Source organism: Carassius carassius, chromosome 48 (assembly GCF_963082965.1).
Source record: "Carassius carassius chromosome 48, fCarCar2.1, whole genome shotgun sequence".
NCBI classification, from domain to species: domain Eukaryota; kingdom Metazoa; phylum Chordata; class Actinopteri; order Cypriniformes; family Cyprinidae; genus Carassius; species Carassius carassius.
In genome coordinates, this window is record NC_081802.1 from 2,164,167 (window position 1) to 2,192,114 (window position 27,948).

Genomic DNA, 27,948 nt, shown 5'->3' on the forward strand with positions numbered 1-27,948 from the left:
CAGATACTACTAATCCGTGCGAACAGGGCTTAAGATACACATGATCCGAGACTACATGCAGTTTTGTGGAGGACTAACACTCAATATAATTCAATATGAACAAGCTCTTACCAACATTAGAGTTTGTATTAGTTGTAGTTGGTTATTACAGCTGTTATTCTGAGTATAAAAATGCAAGGGATTCACAGCTTGAAAGCAAAATTCTGGCAAGAAAAGAAAAGATCAGCAAACTGCAACTCCATTCTCCCAAGATACAGACACTAATATGTCCAAAAAGATCAATGCTGTGTTCACGGTATAAATGTATAACTTTCCAGCGGGTGTCACTACTGTTGACGTATGTACATTACAAGTGATAGCTGTTATTTTTATGTTCTTGGGTTGAAGAAATAAGTGGATATTTACCATCTTATTCTAAATTCAGGCATGTTTATGATATATTTCATATATGTCATAATCTTACTTGGTTACAGATTTATTATTTATTATTTTGTTTTATTATTGTTCCTATTCACCAGATTGTGTATCTGTATATGCGTATTTAGTGACTGCACAGGCGCCGCCTTTAGTAGTTCATTTTCATTCTGTTGTTGATCAGGACTGGTATTCTTGCCAGTGAGTGTCTGTAAACTGCCATTGCTAGCAATTCAGATAAAAAAAATTATATCTCATGATTGTGTAATTTCATTAGTTCATTCTGATGTTTGTTTTTGTGTTTTCATTTACAACCTAGCGATCTAACTGATTAGCTAACTGACGAGCTAAACATCACATATAACTAGCTGTGTAAGTTATGTGTACTAAATAAATGCTCAAAATGTGGCTCGAGATGTATCCGCCGTGCTTGTCCTGAAACCATTCCAGTGGGGAGTTTATTGAGCTATAGCAAGTAGCTTAGTAGAAAAGTAGTACCTCGTTTGTAAAGAAAGACTTTGGTGCCAATGCAAATTACTTCCAGCTGAACAGCAAAGCAATCAGAGAGAACTAGTGGAGTCAGAGGAAACTGAGCCGATCACCCCTGATAACATACTGATTCAGACTGAGCCACTGATGAAACACAGACACAAATCAGACTACAGAGATCTAAAGACTTAATCTTTGCCTGTCAGAGGAGGAGTTATCCTCCAGGAAGCCCTCAACATAATTACTGTAATAAAACATGCAGAGACTTGAAGCTCAGAGTGAATAAGAACTTTATTGATAAAGGCAAGCAAATACAGATGACAAATAGACAGCAGCTGTAAAGAGAGATCTTTATTCATTCATTTTATGTATAGGAGGGAAATATAAACAATAAAGGATTTTTTTTTTTATTATGAACAGAAAACACTTCAAGAGCCTTTAAAGTTCAGCTTTCTGCTTTAGATTTCAATACTTCCTGAAAAAGATGAATATGCAAATTAATAAAACACACAAATATTTCTATACATGCAAAATCAGTTGTTTGTTGTTTATGTTTGATCTTGTTCAGCTCTTCTGGATCTGATATCATAAACCAGAAAAATGACAGTAGCCACGCCCACCAGAGCAGAGAGGACCAATCGGATCACAGCTTCAGTAGAACCACAGCAGTGGACAGAGTCTGAGGAATAAAAACACCAAACTGAGATCAGATCAGTCAATAAACATTAATATCAGCGCCGACATCAACTAATATCATCTCTGCTGTACCTGCAGATGTGTGACAGAGCTGAGTGATGTCCAGATGTTGAGTCTGGTTGCTGATGGGATTGTTGAGCACACAGCTGTAGCTGTTTTTATCCTGATATTCCACCTCCAGAGGTAGAGAGAGACTGATGCTGAGATCAGACACACTGATGCTGGACAATAAACTGTTTCCTTTGTACCAGGAGAGAGTCACATGACCCACATTCACCACTGAACACACCAATGAACAATTCTGCTCTGAGGATGATGATGAGGATGAAGAACATTGTGAAGAGTTACTGCTGATGACAGGAACAGGCAGACGAGCTGAAAACATGTGAGAATGAAGATAAATATATGAAATATCTTAATTTTGGTTCAGTGTTGTTAGTGTTTTAGTCTGTCATCTGAAACTATAAAACGATTCAATAATGAATATGTACATTGTTAACAAGAAGAGTAAAGGGGCAAAAATGATCTCTACTCACCATAGACAGAAACTCTGAATGCTTTTGACGATGGGTTTGCTCCACATTTCAGTAGTAAATAACGTCCAGCATGTTCAGTTGTGATGTTAGTGATGATCAGAGATCCAGTTTGATTGTCCAGCTTCAGTCTGTCTCTGAATCTCCCGTCAAGAACATCATCATTTACAGAGAATCTATCGGTCTGTTCATTGATTTCAACTAATAAAGTTTCATTTCCAAACCCCCACTGAAACTGATCTTCATCATGTATTTCACTAAGATCAAAGTTGAGAGTGACTGAATCTCCCTCGCTCACTGACTTCACTTCATCACCAAACACACCTGAAGAACAGAGTTTTTCCACAGATTAAAGTTCAAGTCACGTGATGTTGGTTTAATGAAGTTTCACTAACATTTATTAATTTGAATGTGAAGTGAAAAATATTCATCAAAACTACAAACATATTTGGAATGTATGGAAAAGTACTTAAAACATTTCATATAGATCAATAACTAAATAAAAAAGAAAGACTTTCTTTGAGCAATGGCACACTGAAAATAATGCTCTTGAGTATTTAAGATTCAGTTCAGATCTGAGATCTGAGTTAAATCACACTTTAATTATATCTGTATGACAATATCAGTGAATGTTTATCCTCTTTGACTAATTTAACTAGTATTTTGTTACATGCTACCAGAACAGAAGCAACTGAAATCATAAAAACTCATTTCAAACTCACCATCCAGACGCCAGAAACACAAACAGAACCAAACTAATTTCAGAGACATCTTCTCAAATAAAAACCCCATGACAGCAACCCTTAAAATATCTGAAAACACTCAAGATTGATCTGAAACAACTGAACTGTGATACTTATCTGGTTGAATCCTCCCCAAACGTCAGATAGTTTCCGCTCACACGTCCGTCTCCTTTATCATCACGAAAATCAACAAGCTTCTGCTCTTACATTTTCAAATGAATTCTGTCATTGTGTGCAAAACTTTTAAAACGGTGAAATATTGTATTATATATCTGTATCATGTTATTTAGCATTGCAAGCTCTGAATTGTAATTGACCACTGATGAATTCACCTAATTTCATCGTAAATATGTTTTGTGTCGAGAAGATTATGAGGGTCATATCTGCAGGAGAGAAAATGAAGAAACACTTCACACACAAACTGCACACACACACACACACACACACACAGACAGCAACCAAAACATCCAGCAGAAGCTGTTAATCGACTGACAGATCAAACCAATGTCACTAATGTTTGCACTGATAAAACAAAAGAGAAAAATTCTCACAGGACCAATTTTGACTCGAAGTCCAGTGAATTACATTAATAATGTTTGTCTGTGTTGTTACAGCAAAATAATCAGTATAAATTAAAGAAAACATACGGTTTAGCTTGGTTTTTTATTCTGAAAAAAAAAAACTGAGACGAGTAGATTTGCTACCAAAATATAGAAGTGCTATCAGAGATGCTCTTTGATAGTGATTTTTCTTCAGAAAGCCACATTTTTGGCACTTGTAAAACCACTTCTTTTCCATTTGAAGGGAGCGTTCACCCAAAAATAAAAATTTGCTGGTAATTTACTCTCAGGCCTCTCAGACTTTTTGTTCTTCAGTAGAGCATTTTTAGCTGAAACCAGTTCTTTATGTTGAATAAAATGCAAGTTAAAAGCATATGAGGTGCCACAAAATTAATAACCAATATATTGGGGTTTAATTAATCAAAATGATCGGACAATAATTTGAATAATATTAACACTATTACATATAATGCAGAGCCTCAGGCAAACGAGAGAGTTTGATTCTTTCATATATTTAATTTTTTGTTGACCAAGATGGCGGCGCGAACACACGAGGCTCAGCATCTCTCCAGTTTTTGCAGTTTTGCAGTATTATTCCTAATCATCTCGGGTCTGTTCATACTGAACAGCTTTGCTTTAACATCCTACACCCAACAGGAGCTTTTGGATATCGGTGAGGACTTTTCCAACAGTTTTATCACCAATCTTCGACACATCCCTGAGATCACCAGAACACCCAAGGCTACGCACTCTACCCGGGTGGGCGGAAATGCTCGTAAGTGGCGTCGAGATCGTAAACAAAGGCCGGGGAAGCGCGGAGGTCTAAGAGCTAAGCTAAAGCTAACACCACTCCGTCTCTCTTTACCCAGCATTTTCCTTGCCAATGTGCGCTCACTGGTGAACAAAATTGATGAGTTACGACTTCGCATCACCCACAGTAAGAGACTTTTGGACTGCAATGTCATGGTTTTCGCAGAAACATGGCTTCACAGTGACGTACCCGATAATGCTATTAAGCTAGCCGGATGCTACATGTTCCGGGCAGATAGAACAGCAGATGACTCCGGCAAGACAAGAGGTGGTGGATTGTGCATTTATGTCAACAAAGCTTGGCGTACGAACACTGTCATTGTGTGGAGACACTGCTCAGCTAACCTAGAGTTTCCAAACCTATGTTTCCTGCCACACCAGAGGAGACAAAACTTTGGATCATGTTTACACAAACATTGATGGAGCTTACATCGCGACCCCCCTCAGACAGTCTGATCATCTTTCTTTGTTTCTCACTCCTAAGTATTCACCCCTCATCAACCGTGTGAAGCCATCAGTGAGGACCATCAAAGTATGGTCAACTGGAGCAGACTCCTTACTTCAGGACAGATTTCAACATTATGTTTTTCTTAGGCTGCCTGTGGCTCCTGACGCATGTGGCAGGGCATCCAGAACATCATTGACTACAAGTCAAGCAACTCCACTCCAATGGTCACGGAGATCTCCATCCTTAACGAGCTAAAGGACTTTTATGCTCACTTCAACAGCTACAGCAAGGAGACGGCCACCAAAATTACACACTCAGCAGACCACCAACCTCTCAAACTCACCTCCACAGATGTCCACACTGCATTGAGCCGGATCAACGCACACAAGGCTGCTGGCCCGGACGGCATTCCTGGACGTGTGCTTAGGACATGTGTAGAGCAGCTTGCAGTAGTCTTCACAGACATTTTCAACCTGTCCCTCACCCAAGCAACTGTGCCAACATGTTTCAAGTCCACATCTATTGTGCCAGTGCCGAAACACTCCTCCCCAATGTGCCTGAATGACTATTGCCCCGTAGCACTCACACACATCATTGTGAAGCGCTTTGAGCGACTGGTCCTAGCACACCTCAAAGACTGCCTCCCACCCACACTGGACCCACACCAATTTGCCTAACGCAAAAATAGGATCACAGAGGATGCAGTATGCACAGTGCTACACTCTGCACTCACACACCTGGACAATAACAACACGTATGTTAGGATATTGTTTGTTAACTTCAGTGCAGCATTTAAGACCGTCATTCTCTCCAAGCTGACCACAAAACTTGGAGACCTGGACATTAACACCTCCCTCTGCTATTGGATTATGGGCTTTCTGACCAACAGGTCTCAGCATGTTAGGCCAGGCCACACCCACTACACCACCATCACACCCAACACTGGTGTACCACAGGGCTGTGTGCTGAGCCCATTCCTTTACTCCCTTTACACCCACGACTGCAAGCCTATGCATGGATCCAACTCCATCATTAAGTTTGCAGATGACACCACAGTGATTGGCCTCATCAGTGATAACGATGAGACTGCCTACAGGGAAGAGGTACAGCACCTGGTCACATGGTGCACTGACAATAACCTGCCCCTTGACACCAATAAGACAAAGGAGCTCATTGGGGACTTTAGGAAGAAGAAAGGAAGCACGCATGACCCCATCCACATTAATGGGATGGTTGTTGAACGTGTCTCCAGCTTCAAGTTAACCATCTCGGAGGACCTGTCCTGGACCACAAACACCTCCAGCCTGGCCAAGAAGTCTCACCAGCAGGGCCACTGCTGGCCAAATGGGTGCCCTAAGCAGAATTGTATTGTTGTGCCCCCCTTCCTCAAATTTGATGATGAAAAAAAAAAACTACTATAGGGGTGAAAATAGAACTTTAATCAAATAAAATAAGTTAAATGAATAAATTGTATTATTTACAAGTTACAATTGTAGCTCTCGACATTTACCTACGGCTATAACTTTATTATGACTGTAATTAATTTTATAGTCCCAAGCATTCAGAAATCATGCAAAAGGAAATTAAGCTGTTTTACTATGATAAAACCATGGTTTATTTTGGTAAGGGTTGTGATATGCACATTTTTTTGTTGAAGAAATTATAAAGGCTGTGTCATCTATAGCAAAAAGGTGGCCAAATATGAAAGATTAAGTGAATATTTGAATTAAATGTTTGGTCAGTAGCCTAAACAAGGATCTGATCATCCTGTAAGTGTAAAAGCAGCAATCACATGTCATTTGGCTCTCTTTGCAGGCATTTCTAATAAAATGTACATAAATTGTTTATTTTGTTTTTGCCTACATTATGTATTTTAACAGTGTTATTATTAACCAATCATTATTGCCTCATTGTTTTTTTTTATAATGCATTTTAAGTCATTTTAAAGGCTATTGATGACTTAGGTCTGTTTTTATAGCAACAACAAAAATATTACAGTATATTTATACTACTTTGTAAATTATTATTTTATGTAACAGAACCATGGTTAATTTGCAGTTACCATGGCTACAAGAACAATGATTTGTGGTCTTATTGTTAAAACCATAGGTAATTTTCATAAGGGAACCTGAAAAAACTTTCACAGGAATGTGCCTGAAAGTGATAAACGAGCCTTGATTTTCCTAAATGATTTATAATTTATTTTAATATATATTAAAAATGTATAAAGTGTGCATTGTAGCTGACACCTAAATGAACACATTACAATTATTTTATGACTGCAAGCCTTTCTCCTCAAATGCTATTGAGCTTCAAATTTGCTTTGAGCCCATGTGAAAAAGTAGCATAACTTACATATGATTTAAAGTTTATTTTAATAAATTTCAAACATTCAATTCAATTGTGCATTATAGCTAACACCTAGATGAACAATTACAGTTGTTTTTATGACTGTAAGTCATTCTCCTCAAATGCTATGACATTCTGACAACATCATTCCTCACCAATGGCTGTAGATGCTTTGCCGCTCTGCTTGACATGCTTGAAGTCATATTGCACTGAAAACTCTTTTCACTCCTTGCTGCTGAAGCTTGGGCCAGTCACTGATGACAGTCTGTGGTATACCATGTCTCGCAAAAAGTGATTATAATTATACATGGTTTATAGATCTAAAATGTAGATTTTTTTCTAAATTATTGACGTGTCACACGGTTTCACCATCTTTTTTCGATGTCTTTGTTTATTCGAGGCCAAAAGACCATTTCTCTCACTCTCCTCTTGCATTTTCTACACGAGATGACCTTTGTGAATCCTACAGTATGAAGCATGTCTTGTCTCAAGCTTTGAGGAATGATGATTCTGTTTTGTTTCAGAAGGATTCCATCCACCACACACAGATCACCTCTGATGTCCTGAAATCTTGGAGATGAACTCGTCGGCCTTCCAGTATGTTGTCCATGACAACTCAGCATCTTTTTTGGTTTCTTCAGCTATTTGCTTTGACTTTTCATCTGACACAGGAAACTCAGTGTGCACCATTCTCACATGAATCTCAACAACTCCTTCTGTTGTACTCTCATTATTTCTTGTGGGTGCTCATGAGAGGGTATCTGCAAACACTAAGTATTTGCAAGGCATGTACACCAAATTGAAATCGTATCTCTGACATTTCATCATCAGTCTTTGAACTCTTGGTATCATTTCATTCAGATTCTTTATTATTACAATTAATGGACGATGATCAGTTTCTGAGGTAAGGTAGGAAGGCCATATACACAGTTATGAAATTTCTCCAGGCCGAAGACTAATTCCAAGCACTCTTTCTCAATTTGTGCATATCGACACTCAGAGTAAGTCATGGCCTAGACCATTCTTGGAGGCATCTGTGGACTCTTTGGTTTTCTTTGTTGGATCAAAGAATTGTAATACGGGTTCAGAGGTAAATGCAGTGGCACCTAAAAATGAGCTTTGCCACCCCAAAGCAGCATATGGGATCAAAGTGCATTGAGATCGGAACAGCGTGATTTTGACTGAAGATCGGATTCTGGATTTCCCTTGCTCTCAGGGTGCTCCATTAACACTCAATCACTGGCACAATTAATGCTGTAACTACGGCCGTTCTAAACTAGTTCTGCCTACAAGGATTGTACTGCACACACGCACACACACACACACACACACACGTACAGACACATAACGGATCACTCACACACACAAAAACAAAAATATTGTCAACGCTGCCCCATGATTTGTCAATAAAAATGCTTAGAAACAGAAAAGTTATAGCCAAAATTTCTTTGTGTTTTGAAGTAGTCAAAATCCACAGCTTCACTATAGAGATACGCTGCACAGGCATCTGCATCTCACTAATGCATTCAAATTAATGTCATTTTACTCTAAATCTCTGTATCTGATTTAATAACCGATAAAATAACTGGTTGAAATGTAGTCTACTATTATTTCATCCTTCCAAACTAAATTTGCTCTTCAAAAAAGCTGCAGTGACCGATTTAACTTTTAATTCTGATAAACGTTGAATCATTTCATGCCTACTTAAAGAAAAGAAAATAACACATTCATTTTTTTTATCATCATCATTATTATTATTACTATTCATTCATTTGGTCTTATCAGATCATTATTGTTGTAGACCGTTAATGCATTAAAATGAGGGCTGCTCAACTCACATATTGCAGAAAATTAAACTCTTCATACTCTTCATACTTCAAGACAAATCAGTGCTGGACTTTGACAAAGTATTTAAAAAAATGTCTTAATAGTGATTTTCTAATGTCTAATTATAAATCCAACAGCATAAGGTGAAAATAAATATACACACAAGGGAGTGGACACTGTAAGTGAATACATGAATCTTTGACAATTATTTCACCATTGATTTGCAGTTTACAGGTTACTCTGTTTAAAATGTAATAAGTAGTGTAACTATTTCAAATGGTTTATTAAAGTAATGTAACAGATTCCATTTTATTACATTTCGAAATGTAAAATATTTTCAACTGTTATTCATTATTCAAAAATGTAAAGCAGGCAGGGTTAAGCTTACAGTTGAACTCAACACTGATTATTGGCAGACTTTCAAAAGCCTCCATCTCTTAAATTAAGATTATAATCATTTATCATTTACTTTGAGATCTGATTCTGATTCAATTCTGATCGTTTGATAGCTATGATACTGTTTTTAAAATCAAATATTTCCACAGCTATGACAGGAAACACTGGCATCTAACAATGCCTTGGGAGGAAAAAACAGTTGGTCTTAAAGCATATGCTTAAACCCAAATAGGAAATAAAACTCTGTCTTTATTCATCTTATCAACACAACATCAGTTTGTCTTTTCTTCTTTCTTAATTGCCATGTATCCAACATATATTCACTTAACACAGTGTCATCTAGTGTCTTCCTAGAGTAACATTCACAATCACTTGATATCATCACACTGCGCTCTGAACTTCTGTATTCCTCCAGACGGCGGTCGATATTATAAATGCTACAAAACATAAACAGACTCTTGAAGCTCTGAGTGAGAAAACTTGATTGATAAAGACAAGCAAATACAGAAGACAAATGAATAGTACAGTGAGATCAGAGTCTTAACTGAGAGAAATATAAACAACAAGCTTTTAAACTGCATCTGTACAATAAAAACATTATTAGACAATTACATTTTAAAAGCCCTTAAACCCTGAATCAAATTTGAAGTTTATATTAAAAAAGGAAAGCCTAATATAATGAATATTACAAGCAAAGCAACTTTTAGTTATCTATATTAATATGACAAACCACACAAAACACACTTGAAGAAGTTTTAAAGTTACTCCTTACTCCTTCAGATTTCAATTCCTGTCAAGAACATGCACTTGATGTGTGAATCTGTGCTTGATTTTGTTCAGTTCTTCTGATGTCATAAACCAGAAGAAGGACAGTAGCCACGCCCACCAGAGCAGAGAGGACCAATCGGATCACAGCTTCAGTAGAACCACAGCAGTGGACAGAGTCTGAGGAATAAAAACACCAAACTGAGATCAGATCAGTCAATAAACATTAATATCAAGAATATTTGAAGAACAGGACACATAATCTCTACTCACCATAGACAGAAACACGGAAAGCTTTTAATGACTGGTTTAGATTCAAATGTTTTGGTCTTATATGTAAATAACGTCCAGCATGTTCAGTTGTGATGTTAGTGATGGTCAGAGATCCAGTTTGATTGTCCAGCTTCAGTCTGTCTCTGAATCTCTCATCAAGAACATCCTTATATACAGAGAATCCATCACCCCTTTTACTGATCTCAGCTAATAAAGTTAATTCAGCTCCAAACCTCCACTCTATCAAAACACCATTCATTATTTCAATACGATCAGAGTTCAGAGTGACTGAATCTCCCTTCTTCACTGATATTTCTTCTGTATCACCAAACACACAGAGAACAAACAGAAAGAGGGTTTGTCACAAGTTAAAATACTTTATAACTGTTTATGTAAGAAATTAGTTTAGAATGTAATTTTTAAATAATAATTTAAAACAAAAGAACAGACAAAAAATAATATTGTATCTGGTGATAAAATAAAAAAGGTGTAACAAATATTTAATTCACCATTGACAGCATTGAGAAAGAACGATTTCCTCATACGGTCGATCACGAGTTCATAACGTCCAGCATGTTCAGTTGTGATGTTAGTGATGATCAGAGATCCAGTTTGATCGTCCAGCTTCAGTCTGTCTCTGAATCTCCCGTCAAGAGCATCATCATTTACAGAGAATCTGCCGGCCGTCACATTGATTTCAGCTATTAAACTGTTTTCAAACTCCCACTGAATCCGATCATAATCTATTTCAGTAAGATCAGAGTTCAGAGTGACTGAATCTCCCTCCTTCACTGATATTTCATCTGTATCACCAAACACACAGAGAACAAACAGAAACAGGGTTCATCACAGATTGAGAGTGTTATTTAATGGTTTACTAAAGTAAATAGTTTGAAGTTTAAATTTGAAATGAATGACATCATAAAAGAACAGAAATGGTGTTTGGATTAATAACTGTATCTTTTTGCTGATTCTGTAAGGATCATCAGAATCAGAAACATCCAGCCTGATCTCACGGCAATTCGTACATGTTTTACGAGTTACATAATTCATTTGAATTTGTACGAATGACTTACTTTTTCTAGATTTTTCTAAACCCCAGTGTGAGGTTTTACAAATTCGTACGAATTAGCCACTTCGTAAAATACTTATGCAATGGTCGTGAGATATAAATATAAAACAGCTGAAACAATAATTTAACCCACCATAGACACGGAGCAGGAAACTCTCGATCACAGTGTTGGTCTCTACTGTATATAATCTATAAACTCCAGCATGTTCAGTTGTGATGTTAGTGATGGTCAGAGATCCAGTTTTATCATCCAGCTTCAGTCTGTCTCTGAATATCCCTTTATGAACATCCTCATATACAGAGAATCTGCCAGCCGTCACATTGATTTCAGCTATTAATCTGTTTTCAGATCTCCACTGAATCAGATCCTCATCCATCATTTCAGAAAGACCAGAGTTTAGAGTGACTGAATGTCCGATTTTCACGTACTTCATTTCCCCAAACACACCTGAAGAACAGAGATTTGTTTTAAAAGATATATAATACTTTCCTCAAATTATTGTTGGTTTAATCAAACTTGTAGAGTCATTAAAAACAATTCCTCAAACCAATTTCCTCCAGACATCACTTTTGGTCACACTTTTATTTTAATCTTTAATGTCAAACTAACACTGTTGGGTATTTAAGCTTCATATTTATTTTATTTTATCATTTCATAATAGACCTGAATTTAGATCTGAATTCAAACTTGATCTCACTGTAAAACCACAGTGCACTTATTTCTATATGACAATAATAGTGAATATTAAACCTCTCAAACTAAATTATCCAGTGTTTTATTACATGCTACCAGAACAGTAGCAACTGAAGCCATAAAAAATAATTTAAACTCACCAACCAGACGCCAGAAACACAAACAGAACCAGAATCTGTCAAACATCTTCAACGGTTTCAGTCCACAAATATGAAGACAAACTCTTCAGACAGATGAGCTGATGACAGACTGATCTGTAGTAAAGTCACGAGAAACTCTACTGTCAGCTGAAATAACCGCACAACTAGAAGTGTTAAACCGCGTCCTCCAGCTCAATTCTTCCTTATTTAGTCACACTTTCTTTGTTGCGTTTAGCTCTAGTCTCCCACAACTTCCTGTTGGTCAATGGTGTTAGTTTAAACAGAAATAAACTGAATCATGACATGGTCAGAGACTAGAGAAGATAATATCTATTGCTCTTACCTCTGTTATTAATCAGATGCAGGAGAGATTTCTTTACTTCTTCCCACCAGAGTCCAGTTCATAATACAGGATCAGGAACAAAATAAAATAATATCTTTACTCTTAATAAATTACTCAGAGACTTGTTTAAAAGATGTTAAACACATCACCATATGAAATGGTTTCGCTTTATTCAAACAATAACTCATAAGAAAATAATAACTAAAAGTAAATAGCATAAAGTCTTCAGCCGAATTTCGGCAATGAATGTGTTCAAACCATAACATTATATATTCACAAAAACAACACATCCTTTTTTCATGATTTTTTGCGGTGAACACACTCACACACCCGCATACACACACTCATAGACAGGTTGCTATGGATACAGGAAGTATGATATTTCACTTTCGTAGCAACCTCTCTTAGAACACATTCACATAAAGTAATTTCTGCTGTTTTTCTTTCATTAAAGCAAATTAATCCATCTCTAGTTTTAATCTTAACCCGTTACAACATCTTAAAAGTGTAGGCCAAGCAAATAACTATTTCTAAACCAAACTGCATAGCATTATTTCTCTTATGATAAGATAAATCATATTGCAATACAGCATTTAGAAAGAAAGTCCATACTGCAACGTAGTTGCAAATTGCACTTCCGTGTAGAGAAGTTGTGATGAAGCAATGGGTTAGCTGGAATCACCAGGAGTTCTGTCTTCGTAAGGTTAAGCTGAAGGTGATGGTTATTCATCCAGCTAGAAATGTCACTCAGGCTGAATATTATTATATTTATTATAGTGTTCTCTCTTTCTCTCTCTCTCTCTCTCTCTATATATATATATATATATATAGAAATATATACACACTAAGCAATAAAAAATGATAAAATGCATTCCGCATTCAAATATACCTTCTGTTTCCATTGACACTGTAAACAATGCAGCTTTTTTATTTTATTTTACAAAATAGGAAAGTGCACTAGGGCTAAAATTAGCTCTTCCTTACTTTTTGAATTTCTTTTTGAAGAGTTCACCAAACTTGAACTTTTTCGCATGAGCTTGTGTTTCCAGTCTGAAACATTCAAATGCATATGAATGGAAGTGAATGGAATGAAAAGTGCAGTGTGATCGCCCCTTTAGAAGAGGAATAGCCATAACCATAAACTCTAGTCTTCTGCACAACGCAACTTCAATCTCTTGACTTTCTGTCCCACCATTGAAAGTGTGTGTATGGTATACTGTCACGCTCACAACAGACCCGGAAGAGAAGACAATGCTGAATAAACAGTTCATTGATTTTAACTAATAAAGTTTCATTTCCAAACCCCCACTGAAACAGATCATCATGTATTTCAGTAATGTCAAATTTGAGAGTGACTGAATCTCCCTCGTTCACTGACTTCACTTCATCACCAAACATACCTGAAGAACAGTTGCAACTGAAATCATAAAAACACATCTCAAACTCACCATCCAGACGCCAGAAACACAAACAGAACCAAACTGAACTGATTTGAGGAACATTTTCTTCATCAGTTCACTGAAAAGCTCATGATAGTGCAGGTTAAAATGTCTGAAAACCCTCATGACTGAAGTGTGATATTTATGTATCTGACTGAATCCTTCCTCGACCTCAGTTTCTCTTGATATGTCTGTCTCCTTTAATTAACATCACAAAGATCAACAAACTTCTGCTGATCTTACATTTTCAAATGAATTCTGTCCCTGTGTGAAAACTCATTAAAGCAGGAAAAAAATGAAAAATTCAAGAAATGCTTCACACACAAACTACAGGCACACACACACACACACACACACACACACACACGTACACACAGACCACAATCATTGAGCAGTTTCTTCACCTACTGATCAATCCAGATTTACTGATGATGATTAAAATAAAACAAAAAGGAAAGGATATCACAGAGTCGATTAAAAAAAAAAAAGAAAAAAAAGGGGAAATCACATTTGTGATTTGTGTTTATGATTGCACTTTTATGAGGTTTGCTTGTGTTGCAACAACTCATTTCATAAGTTAATGTCATTGAGAATATCTCAGTTGATATAAAAAATATAGCTTTTGAAACTCAAGTTGAATCATCTAAGTGTACCTTGGTCTTTTCTTCTGGAGAAACTGAGCAGAGCTCAAATCAATGTTTTAAAGGGATAGTTCACCCAAAAATGAAAAGTTGATGTTTATCTGCTTACCCCAAGGGCATCCAAGATCTAGGTGACTTTGTTTCTTCAGTAGAACACAGACTGAGATTTTTATCTCAAACTGTTGCAGTCTATCACTCTTATAATGTAAGTGGATGGGAATCACGGATAAAACAAAAAAAAAATAAAAAATACACTAACAAAAAAATTAAACCCTGTGGCTAGTGACGATACATTGATGTGTAAAGACACAAAATGATCAGTCTGTGCAAGAAACTGAACAGTATTTCTACCAGAAAGACTCGGGAGATAAAATGTACGAAAGCATACATTTATTGACATTATTATAAATTTATTTGGGGAAAGGCCCCGTCCATAGTTCGTAATCCGAGGGTAGGGGACCAGCATTTCCTGCCTGAAGACGAAGGCAGGGGCGCAGCCGACCCCCCTGGAAGGTAAGGACAGGACCATCCTGGTGGTGGTGGGGAGGGTGGAGGTTGCTATCGCGTCGGCATCTGCGAACTGAAACGTGTAAGTACCGATCTCTTATACCGAAGTATAAAGACGTGATTGGATAATGATGAAGGTAATTAGTGACGAAGTAATTGAGTCTTCCTGGCAGGAACTTAGGCTAAAGCTTTCATTTCTACCAGAAAGACTCGGGAGATAAAATGTATGAAGCATACATTTATTGACAACTCAGCAAGCATTATTATAAATTTCTTTGGCGGAAGGCCCCGTCCATAGTTCGTAATCCGAGGGTAGCGGACCAGCATTTCCTGCCTGAAGACGAAGGCAGGGGCGCAGCCGACCCCCAAAAATAGGTGGATTGTAAAACCACCGGACGGGGCCAGCCTTTCCCCCAAAATAAGTAGATGGAGGTATACACACCGGTTGTGAATCCTAAGGTTCCTGGAAGATATAAAGAAAGTTAACAATCAGTATGATAAATGTTAGATTAAACCTCATATGCCGATATTTAATTGAATATTTTTTATTTATTTTAGAATTAGCCACATTAGCCAAACATAAGCAACCTCAATAGATCATGCAGGAATAGCCACAATAGGCCAGACATATACAGGCCTTGATAGACCATACGGATATAATTTTTTTTTTTTATTATTATTTTTTTTATATAAATATACCGCCAGTAACACCACCACCAATCATTGAATGAATATTTACCTGATTTGTTACTGGAGAGCTTGCGGAGCTTCGAGAATTTTTTTTTTTTTTTGAATCAGGTCTGATGTATGATTCAAATACTGAGGAAGACCATCTGCCTATGATCTTAATAGCTGACGTAGAGATTCCTCGTTCAGCTGCTGTAGTAGCTGCCCCAATTCTGAATGAATGGCCGGTATAGAGAGAGGAGGATAGACTGCAGCTTTTGATAACAGTGGTTAAGTGTGTTCTAAAACAAGCCTTGGAAAGGGGTGCTCCATTAGGTAAAATAAAGAGCGGCACGTTTTTATATCAGATTATAACTTAAAAGGATTTAGCTTATAGAGTAGAGGAGATGGGCCACGAAAGGCCAGAGTAGAGGAGAGGGGCCACCATAGGCCAGAGCAGTGATAGGGGCCACGACAGGCCAGAGCAGTGATAGGGGCCACGACAGGCCAGAGCAGTGATAGGGGCCACGATAGGCCAGAGCAGTGATAGGGGCCACGATAGGCCAGAGCAGTGATAGGGGCCACGATAGGCCAGAGCAGTGATAGGGGCCACGATAGGCCAGAGCAGTGATAGGGGCCACGATAGGCCAGAGCAGTGATAGGGGCCACGACAGGCCAGAGCAGTGATAGGGGCCACGACAGGCCAGAGCAGTGATAGGGGCCACGACAGGCCAGAGCAGTGATAGGGGCCACGACAGGCCAGAGCAGTGATAGGGGCCACGATAGGCCAGAGCAGTGATAGGGGCCACGATAGGCCAGAGCAGTGATAGGGGCCACGATAGGCCAGAGCAGTGATAGGGGCCACGATAGGCCAGAGCAGTGATAGGGGCCACGATAGGCCAGAGCAGTGATAGGGGCCACGATAGGCCAGAGCAGTGATAGGGGCCACGATAGGCCAGAGCAGTGATAGGGGCCACGATAGGCCAGAGCAGTGATAGGGGCCACGATAGGCCAGAGCAGTGATAGGGGCCACGATAGGCACCCCACAGTGGGAATGGCCCCGGCGGGCCACAGTGGAAAACGGCCCCGGTGGGCAACAGTGGGAAACGGCCCCGGAAGTGAAAACACGGAAGTGCCGATTTACAACGCATTTGATGACGGCACGGAGGAGAGCAAGAGGTACCAGTCAGGTAAGAAAATCTAAAGTTTTTCTTGTGTTAAGTAAAAGTCTTTAATTTCTCTTAGAGTTTCTGTTTTGGGGTGCTTTTGTTTTGCAGTCTAGTATTGTGTAATCGGTTTATAGCACCGTTAATAGATGATTTTGAGCGGTTGGGAGATGTGAAAGCGCACAACTCTCTGTAACGTATTGACTTTAGTATATATATATATATATACACTAGGGCTGAAACAATTAGTCGACATTTTCGACAACATCGACGATAAAAAAAAATTGTCGGCAAACGTTTTTAGTAACGTTAGTGGTTTGATGTCGTATCTGCCTAATGTGAAAGCCTGCAATAATGCAGTTTGACCAGTGTGGCGCTGTAGCACTAGATTGTAATACACTCTCCTGATTCAATTCAAAAGAAGATAGCACTTCAGTTTGAGGAAACCGAGCCGATCCGAACCTTTGATGAATATGTAAATATATACTGCACGGCACGCCTTCCTCTCAATAAATGCATAAACACAACAAAAACTGACCGCGACATAAAAGCAGCTCTTAAGAACACATTTGATTACAGCGATGTGGATGTTTGCACGAACTCTGAGGTTCTCCAGGCACTCCAGTAAAGAAAAGTCCAGTCACGTTTATTTATATAACAGTCCTTTATGCAACAGATAGCTTTTCGATATTAAACATGAAAATACATTGTCAGTGTCACTAGAATTATAACTTGATTTCTTGTTATAAAGCAGCTCTCCAGTGTGGAGCTAGCTAATGATAAAATCATTTTATAATTGGGGGAAATATTTCATTAAAGTTTTAGTTCTGTGCTAGATCAACCCAAACTGTTTTGATTATCAAGACTATAATCTTGATGTATACAATTAATCATTGTTGTCATCCTTAAGCACACCCCTCCAGCCGTTAGTTTGCTAGGAGTGAGACGGAGACCAGGAGCGCAAACAAAACTAATGCCGCTAATTAATATTCGGTTAAAACTGGAGATATGTCACTACTCTGAAATAAAGTCAGCAGCAACTTACGTGTCACGTGGACTTTAAGATGCCTGCTGAGCATTGAGCCGAATCTTACCTACAACTCAAATGAAAGGGTCCATATATACGTCAGCTTGATGAATCCAGTGTTCATAATAGTTCCAGTCCAAGAGTAAGCCGTGTAAAGATGAGGTGAGAGCAACGGTTCTCTGCATCTGCAGCCATAGAATCCCATTTCAGTACGAAGCATTCAGGAATAGACGCAAATGAACAATGACTGAATAAACAAAGATTAAAGCATAGGATTAAGACAACAAATATCTTAAGTGTGCTAGACAAAGCATATTTTTTTACAGAAATTAATAATGCGAACAACAATCTTGATCAGTATAAAAGATTGTAGCTTTATTACGAGCCTTAAAATGCCTCATTACGAAAGTGTTCAAAACATTGCATGCAATATGATCAACATCTTAATTATGCAGTGTGAGTCTGATAGATAAACAAGCACGGAACGCCCAGTGCTTTATCTTGAACGTGGGAGTATAAAACCTTGCAGAGAAAAATTAATGCCCAAGCGCCACAAGTGCATAGAACAAATTGATACTTATAATGCTGTAGACTGATGAAGTGATGGAGGCGAGATGCCGAAAGAGACCGGCAGCCTTGATTCTGTCTGCTGGTCCAGAGAGACTTCATTCGTGCAGGTTCACGTGAGCGTACAGATGAAATATTTGTTGATTGAGACCCAAGCAGCGCTGACGCGACATTTCGGAAAGCACCGGCGTTGCAATGACCGGGGGGTTTTTTTGTTGTTGTTGCTGCGAGTTGCTTTTCCTGTCCAGGGTTTGAGGTGACCCCAATAATGTCATATTTAGCCCCTAGAATGTGAATTCTACTGGGAACCACTTTTGAACGCGATTGGGCTAGTTTTTAGTAGTAATTGGCGGTTTTGAGAAAACCTGGCAACCCTGGAAAGCACACGGAACTCCGCCAATGTTTCACATCCTCTGCCGAGAAAAGCCAAAAGCCTGTATATCATCCGACACGAATGACCCAGGTAGTCAACGCGACACTGAGCAATGCCAACGATCCCGTGTGCATCTTGAGAGGAACGTCAAACTTGTGATAGTTTGCAAGACACAAACTTAACTATAGCAAGTAAATCAATAAACGCGACAGCTTGAGCAAGGAACAATCGTGTCGGCATCTGCGGTTGTTATCGCGTCGGCATCTGCGAACTGAAACATGTGTAAGTACTGATCTTTTATACCGAAGTATAACGACTTGATTGGATAATGATGAAGGTAATTAGTGACGAAGTAATTGAGTCTTCCTGGCAGAACTTAGGCTAAAGCTTTAATTTATATTGTTTTTTTTTTACCTCTGATTTACGCAATGTCTGAACTGTTAGAACTCTCCTGAGCGTGGAAATACAGCACCATATCTTCAGCAATGGGCTGATTTGGTTCTTGTAGCTGTCAGCAGGACTGTCATAATAACAATGCATTTAATCTGTAATGTGCTTTTTTTTAAACCAAAGGGCAACAATTAAAACAAAAACAACAAGAACAAAACAGTTAATTAAAAACCTTACACAAATGTGTCTTAATCAGCTTTTTGAAAAGAGTCCCAAAGTTGAAGCATTTCTGATGGTAGAAGGAAACATTCGCTTGGGGGCTTTGAATGAAGGAGCTAATTTAATGTCACCCACGTGTGCAAATTTAAAATCTAAACTATATACCGATTGTAAACCACAAACAAAACGTGAGAAATCGAGCCGAAATCTCATTTAGGCCATCCTTAAAGATATTCTTGTTTGTTGTAACCCGACTGACCCTGTCAATTTAGCACCGACTCAGTTTTTTTTTGCTTTTAGTCCGACCGACTTGCCGATTGTAAATTTGCGTTAAGACCGACCAATTTTTTTTTACTCTTCAAACAACTAATACAAAAGCAATAAAATACTATTAATTATATTTAAGTATTGTGAATATATAAATTGCCTAGGCCTACATACAAACGAAGGCTATCTTCTTTAATAAAAAGAAATCTATGTTTACACTATTGGTTAACGGATGTCACACTGTGGCCTGTGCTTCATCTCATACTCTCATTCATTGTCAGAGTCAACGGTTCGCGCTAGGTATTCTTCTATTCTATTCTATTCTATTCTATGACTGCGGCTGCAGTAAACAAAATGTTCCCGGTCTCTGTTCAAAGTCATACGGGTTCGGGCACCATAATACATCTAAAAAAAAATCATTAAAACAGCTCGACACCGCTTTAACTTGGCACGAAGTTCAGGAAAAACTGTGCCTAGATCTTTTCCCATCCCTTCTCCCATCTAGTCTAAATCCGTGACCGTGTCGACTGTCACTTTATGTTCGAAAAATCTATTGCACGAATCAAGCACGAATCAACCAACACAAGTTTCGAAAGCGAAAATAGGAAATAGATTTTAACGACCTTCTCTCGGAGCGCTTTTTTTTTCTTCTTTTTTTTGAACAGGCGTCACAGAGCAACTGCAGCTTGGGCACCCTTTAGTGAGCCAGGACACAAGCATAACAGCAAATAATACTTCTGCACAATGTTTCTCTTTTTACAACAGAAATATGAATTCAGCCGGTATTCAGTCTCATACAGATTCGGGCTAGAATCGCCTAGGGCTGTCAAAATAGCTGAAAAACTAAATTCGAATTTTTTTACTTAAATATGATCAAAATTCGAATTGTATTCGAATTTAAAATGCATAATTTCAGTTAGGGTGAAGAAAAGCTATTTGCCTCTCTTCTGAGGCCTCAAGATCGTGCATCGAGCAAAATATTACTGCACGTTTATTCAAAGCATTAGAATACATGACTGTGAAAAAACAACAATATTTAAAATAATGTTTATGAACCAATTATTATTAATTAAGTTGCTTAAAGAACTATAAACAAAACAGCGTCATGCATGCATGCATTGTTAAATAAATAAAAAGGGCGGAAAACCAGTCACACAGAATATATTTTTTCATTCAAAAACATGAGATGCAGTGGGATGGGGAACAAAAACCCAACATAAAGTCTCGAGATATATTTTTAGAAAATTAAATTAATACATTAATTTTACATGTCTTTCTAAACATGCGGCTCTCTTGTGCGAGACGCGAGTCCAACGGTGTCCCTCCGGAAAATGCGTGAAATATGCGTTCTATGTGAACGGCTTGGTTTAAGTTTTGATGTAAACAAGATCTTCTCCACGTTGATCTTCTCGCTCTCTCTCTCTTTTTTTTTTTTTTTTTTTTGTAGTGGCTTCAACTGGATAGGCTAACATAACCTTATAATGCAATGCCACATACGTCGTCATCGCATCTCATGCGCCACTGATAAAGCTCAAGTATACTTCGACGTTTTTGCATTCGAATGTGGATTTTTATTTTAAATTCGACGAATATTCGAAAAAACAATTTTTTTGACAGCCCTAGAAAATCGCCTATGCGATTTGTTGTTATTTAAATTTAATCGTAAACACAGCCATGTTGAAGCCTGCAGTTAATGTTTTGCATTATGGCAGTCCACTCTGCTTATTGTTTTTCGAAAATGTTGCACTCCTGTTTGTCATTGTGCACGTAACTTCACGCCAATAAATCATCAGAAATATTGAATCTTTGCATTCCTCCTGCCTGTTGTCCGTGGATTTACCTATATTTGGTGTTATTTGCCATATAAAACTTATTTAGACATGCAAAATTGATTTTACAATCGATTCAATGAACACTTGTCACTCAAATCAAACAGGATTTTTTTTCACAAAAGTGACAACCCAAGAAAGCGAAGTAAACGGTCTCTCATTTGTAGGTTGCATTGACACTTAGCGGTGGATGCAAGTAAAACAGTACCTCATTTTTTTTCTTCTCACCTGAAATTCATGCAATAAACATGTTTTTGACAAAGATTTCAATTTGTTTGTGCTTCCGGTTTGCCAGTACATGGGAAAGTAGACCAAGACGCCGTTGTCATTGGAGGAGAGGCCCCACAATGCTGAACAAACAGCTTTTTAGAGAAAACAGCTTATCATTTAATGAATCGACAGCCTATCTGCTAATCTTCAACATGTTTTACACTAAACAATACTTTTGGATTATTATTCCTTAGAGATTACCATGAAGTCACTGACTTTTTGCGACAGGTGGGATTCTGTTTACGGATTTCTCATTCATTCCTATGGTATCCATATACAGCAATTTATTGTTGCACAAATCTGACTGCAGTTAAATGACGTCAAGGCTGTAATGTGATTGGTTATTAAGGCACACGTGATACAAATTAGCCGTTATGCTTTCTCCAATAGTAAGTAATCCAGACCCTCTCATAAGAAAACCTCTTGAACAAACCTAATGATGTGCACCAAATGAGTTGCTGTAGAAATCTAATACTTTAATGGTTGCGGATGAAACGGCTAAACACAATAGCCAACATAAACGTGATGACGTGAAAGAAAACCTCATCGGGTTTGAAAGGGTGGCTCAATTAAGTTGTGGAAATAGCAGATGAGCACAGAATGGTAACAAAACTCAGAGATATTTACAGTCACACAGGTGTAGTAGTAACTCTACTCTAAACTCTACTTGGAATACTGTACAAGAACTCACGTTCCCTTTTTCAAAATATTTAACTTACAAATCTCAGTAAAATGCTCCAGTTGGTTTTCTATTCTATCATTTTAAATGATTCAGTCTGCATCATAAACCTAATAATTGACCTTAAAAAGGGAATTCATGGGCAACATCTGCTTCATATCATATAACAAAGAGCCAAAGGTTTTTTTTTATGTAATAGAATTTCTTGCCAACACAGCACTGTAAAAAAAATAATAATAATTCAGGTAACCAAAAATGTGAATTTAGTTACATGGAGGCACAAATCAAATATAAATACTGTATTTGTTGCAGTATTTTTCAAAAGTTTGGGCCAGTAAGTTTAATATAATCATACACTTATGCACTTCTAATGTTACAAAAAATTTCCATTCAAATACAGTATTTTTCAACTTTCCATTCAAAGAAAGCATCAGTTTCCACAAAAATCATCAACCAGCACAACTGCACAGAAACAATTAAAGATGAAAATGACTTTACATTTTAATATTGTAAAAATATTACCGTATTTAACAGGATTGATCAATAAATATGGCCTTTGTGAGCATAAGAGACTTCCGTCAAAAACAGGAAAAAGATAAAAAAAATTTCTGGACATTGTGTACTTAAAGTTATGGATGTATAAAACAAAAACTAAGATTACCAAGTGACTTATAGTGTAGGGTGCCAGATCTCACCTCAAACCTCCTTATCGAGCAGCAGTCTCTTCCTCCTCTTCCTCATCATCCAGAATGGTGTTCTCCAGCCAGTTGACTGAGGAAACTGATGTGCTGTGTCTTTTGTGTCTGAGTCTGTTCATTTTCTAGATCTGAGATGGGTGCAGGTGACCAGTGCTGATGAAGTCTTAAAAGTGATGAAACTGGGCTAAAGGAACCAGAGCATCTCCAGAACTAAACTCAATCTTCTCTCCAGCAGGAGGTACACTACACTAATTCTGTAACTCCACATGTATCCATCTTTTTGCAGTTGGTGTTGTATGCATGTTATTCTGACTATTTTCTCTGTCTGGATCCTGAAGGTGGAAGATGTGGGAAGATCCTGAGAGGAATCAGTCATTTCTTTATCAGGATCCGGACAGGGAAAATACTGTGGCTAGAAATTAGACAAAGAGGACATGAAGTCAGAATAGCATGCATATAGCACCCACTGCAATAAAACAGATAAAGGTGAAGTTCCAGAGTGTACCTCCTGCTGGAGAGAAGATTGAGTTTAGTGCTGGAGATGCTTTGGTTCCTTTTGCCCAGTTTAATCACTTTTAAGGCTTTATCAGCACTGCTCACCTGCACCCATCTCAGATCTAGAAAATTAACAAAATACAGTTATGAGCAAAGACACACAAAGTCTGACACACAGTACATCAGTTTCCTCAGTCAACTGACTGAAATCACCCTTAACACATGGAAATGCTGGCTTAACACCTGGCTGGACAGTTTAAATTTTTATACATCCCAGGCAAAAAGAAAATACAAACGAGAGAGTTCAATGATAACAATTGAAATAATTGCTCTTTGGAATAATCCATTGAAGAAATGTCAGAGTAATCTCAACAGCACATGGTTCTAGCAACACCAAGGTCATGGGTTCAATTCTCAAGGAATGCATGAACAGATAAAATGCATAACTTGAACAGAATGGAAGTCTTTTTGGAAAGTGTCATGTCAAATGTATAAAGTAGATAGGTGTATGAAACTGCAGCCTTATGACATGCATTTGTTGTAAGCAAAACTTTACAGCAGGGTTCAAATGAAGAGTTTGGTTCCAAAATGCGATAAACACCATTAAAAAAAAAAATCTAGCAAAATCTGTATTGTATCTGGTCGGTATTGAAAAGTCATTTTAATTTGATGCTATTAAGTCATGTTTACTGCCTTATTTTCTAAACCGTTACAAACGCCAGTCTCCCTTTTTTGCAGAATGTGATATATCCGCTCAACCAATCACAGCGCACCATTCCACAGACTGTATACAGTAACAACCAATCACAGGGCACCATTCCACAGACTGTATACAGTAACAACCAATCACAGTGCACCATTCCATGCACTCTACACAGTAATGGCAGTGCTTTGAATACACCCGCCATCCTAGTTTTCCTCATCTACTTTGTACTTTGTGATCAACAAACAAGGTCTGCACGATAAATCACATGTGTCTCGTCAGTAAAGCCGGTTCTGTGATTAATAGTACCGGTAAATCTCCTGCACATGCTTTCAGGTGGAAATTATTCAGATGCATTTAATAAACCAGCCATAGATCAGTGACAAGCTATGTTATATCACGCTCATTAGATGAATCGCATTCACGTGTCATTGTTAGTGTGTTTAGTAATGCCATTTATGTTTTTGTTAATACAGCACACAGCAATAGTCAACTAAATGAATGTAACATGCCAAAGATTAATGCACTTTTGGATGTTGAATGTGTTAACAAAGACCAGAGAGCACACACTAAAACAATGACAAGCCATATAAACTGTAAAGATGTTTTGTGTGAAACAGAAGTTTGTGGGGTTCATAATAGCAGATCAAAAAAAATCAGGAAATGCTTCACACACAAACTACTGACAAACACACACATGCACGCACACACACACACACACACACACACACACAAACATTGAGCAGTTTCTCCACTTACAGATCAATCCAGATGCACTGATGATGATTAAGAGAAAACAAAAGGAAAGACCACAGAGTCCATTTGGACTAAAAACAAAACAAAAAAGAGGGAATCAGGTTTGTGATTTGTGTTTATGATTGCACATTTATGATGTTTGCTTGTATTCCAACAAGTCATTTCATAAGTTAATGTCATTGAGAACACAGAGAACCCTGTAAATGTGATGAGAAATGATAGAGAAATGTTTCTCTTAGTGAATCTGAGTAAAAGATCTCTTTTGAAACTCAAGCTGAATCATGTAAGTGGTCCTTGGTCTTTTCTTCTGGAGAAAATGAGCAGTGCAGAAGCTCAAATCAATGTTTTAAGTTATGATAAGCAGAATACAGAATAATTATAATAGCAGAATCACATCACATCACATATTAAGTGTAACAATGGTTAGAAAAACATACACTTGACATTTTAGGGAACCGTCTCCAATAAAAAAAAAAGAAGAGGAAATATTAATGACAAAACAAATCCAATTCTATTTGAAACAGTAAGAGTGCAAAAGCCAGATACAGTTCTTGTGATCAATACATGATTTGTGAGGAGACAGAATCAGGGAGAGTGTTCTGTAATGAAACACGTGTAAATCACCTCCGTCACGTCTGATTCCTGTAAGACAAACGCAAATGGATAAGATTATTCATATTAAATAAACAAATACAATGCATATGAGAGGCGTCAAATGGAGTATTACAGAATCAGTGAATATTATGGGATACAAGTCTGTGTTTATTGCACTGAATGAGTGTTTTGTGTTTGTGTGTAATGTGTAAAAATCACTGACTCTCTGGAGTTGGTACTTTCTGAATAAGTTATTACTTCATGACGGCAAAAAAAAAAAAAAAAAAGTTGTTCTTTACAGTATGAATCAGAGGCGTAGGCAGAATTATATTTTTGGTCATGCCTGGGCAAAAGTGAGTGGGGCTTGTAGCCTAACTAATCAATATTCAAGGTAATTTCAATCTTATTTTCTTTGATCCTATTGAAAAATAAACACACAGTAAAACTGTGACGTCTCTGTCACCATCACGAACGTTCCCACTGCCAACATAACCTAAAATCATTCACAATAGCGCCCAAAACTGTTAGTGTATATTTTAAATTTCATTTTATCACATATTATATTTACTTAAATGTAGCCTATTCAAGGCACTGTATTTCCTCATCATACTTCCTCCAGTACATAACTAAAGTGTATAAAGTTATTTTATTTAGAAAAGTCATGTTTGTGATTGTTGTATAATTAGTTTTTATGAAATTAATAGACTTACGTATAGCATCAGTCACAAAATGTATCTAAAATGATCTTTGTGAGGAGGACTGGCAAGATCTGGTCTTAATTCTTTAGACACAGAACACTAAACGACTTTAAACAACACTTTAAATTTTGTTTCTTCCACATAAAGTTCTTCTAAAATGTTACTAACAAATTAAGAAAATAAATCTGGGAATTATTGGATTGTTAGATTTCATATCAGTAGCGGTTGAGGAATCAAAAGTAGCAGCTGTTTTATGGATGATAACTGTAATATTATACAACTATTCGAAAATCTGGAATCTGAGGGTGCAAAGAAATCACAATATTGAGAAAATCATCTTTAAAGTTGTCCAAATGAATTCTTAGCAATGCATATTACTCATCAAAAATTACGTTTTGCTATATTAACAGTAGGACATTTTCTAAATATCTTTACAGAAGGTGATCTTTACTTAATATCCTAATGATTTTTGGCATCAAAGAAAAATTTATCATTTTGACCCATACAATGTTTTTTTGGCTAGTGCTACAAACATACCCCAGAGACTCAAGACTGCTTTTGTGCTCCAGGGTCACATATACTATTGTTATGTGATATATAACATTTCTGAATGGTTATAAATGTAAGACTCTTACTCTCATTAGTCCCGTGTGTTTGTAGAGTAATGCAGCAGCTGGAGTCTCGTCTTCATGAACTGTAATGACAGACACGTTCAGTCAAAACATGAAGAATATTGGTGATTCACTATTATTTTTACAGATGTGTGAGCTGTAGATTCACTTGACCTGCGTCTCTGCGTTTCCTGCAGATACAAAACAACACAATCACAGCTACAATCACCAGAGATCCAGCAGCAACAGCAGAGATCAGCACTATTAGCAGAGATCCTGAGTGTGCTGTTGACACAGCTAAACACAGACAGTCATTAGTGTGAATGAATAAGTCAGTCTGATCTACAACAAAAGATAGACATCAGCTCTGCTGTACCTGCACATGTGTGACAGAGCTGAGTGATGTCCAGATGTTGAGTCTGGTTGCTGATGGGATTGTTGAGCACACAGCTGTAGCTGTTTTTATCCTGATATTCCACCTCCAGAGGTAGAGAGAGACTGATGCTGAGATCAGACACACTGATGCTGGACAATAAACTGTTTCCTTTGTACCAGGAGAGAGTCACATGACTCACATTCACCACTGAACACAGCAGTGAACAATTCTGCTGTGAGGATGATGAGGATGATGAAGAACAGTTTCTGCTGATGACAGGAACAGGCAGACGAGCTGAAAACATGAGAGAATAGATTAAATGTAACAGTAATTCATGGTCTGTTTCATCAGTCAGTGTTTAATGCAAAATTCATCTTAATTTATTTCTCAAGATTTATAACAGATTAATATTTAATAACATTACA

The 27,948-nt window shown here is 37.6% G+C and overlaps 1 protein-coding gene and 1 long non-coding RNA gene across 2 annotated transcripts; both read right to left on the bottom strand.

The window, feature by feature from the left end:
* Nucleotides 1-1,451: 1,451 nt before the first annotated feature.
* Nucleotides 1,452-12,293, bottom strand: LOC132131340 (carcinoembryonic antigen-related cell adhesion molecule 5-like). The gene is made up of 6 exons (XM_059543360.1): nucleotides 12,210-12,293; nucleotides 11,509-11,823; nucleotides 10,813-11,106; nucleotides 10,304-10,621; nucleotides 1,672-1,974; nucleotides 1,452-1,582 (listed from the first exon to the last, which is right to left on the bottom strand). Exons 1-6 carry the CDS (start codon nucleotides 12,253-12,255, stop codon nucleotides 1,452-1,454), a joined length of 1,407 nt encoding a protein of 468 aa, XP_059399343.1. The 5' UTR covers nucleotides 12,256-12,293.
* A 13,473-nt stretch (nucleotides 12,294-25,766) lies between these two features.
* LOC132131082 (uncharacterized) lies at nucleotides 25,767-27,513 on the bottom strand. The gene is made up of 3 exons (XR_009428846.1): nucleotides 27,322-27,513; nucleotides 27,172-27,230; nucleotides 25,767-25,886 (listed from the first exon to the last, which is right to left on the bottom strand). It is a non-coding gene; the product is annotated as an uncharacterized LOC132131082 (long non-coding RNA).
* Between the last annotated feature and the right edge of the window lie 435 nt (nucleotides 27,514-27,948).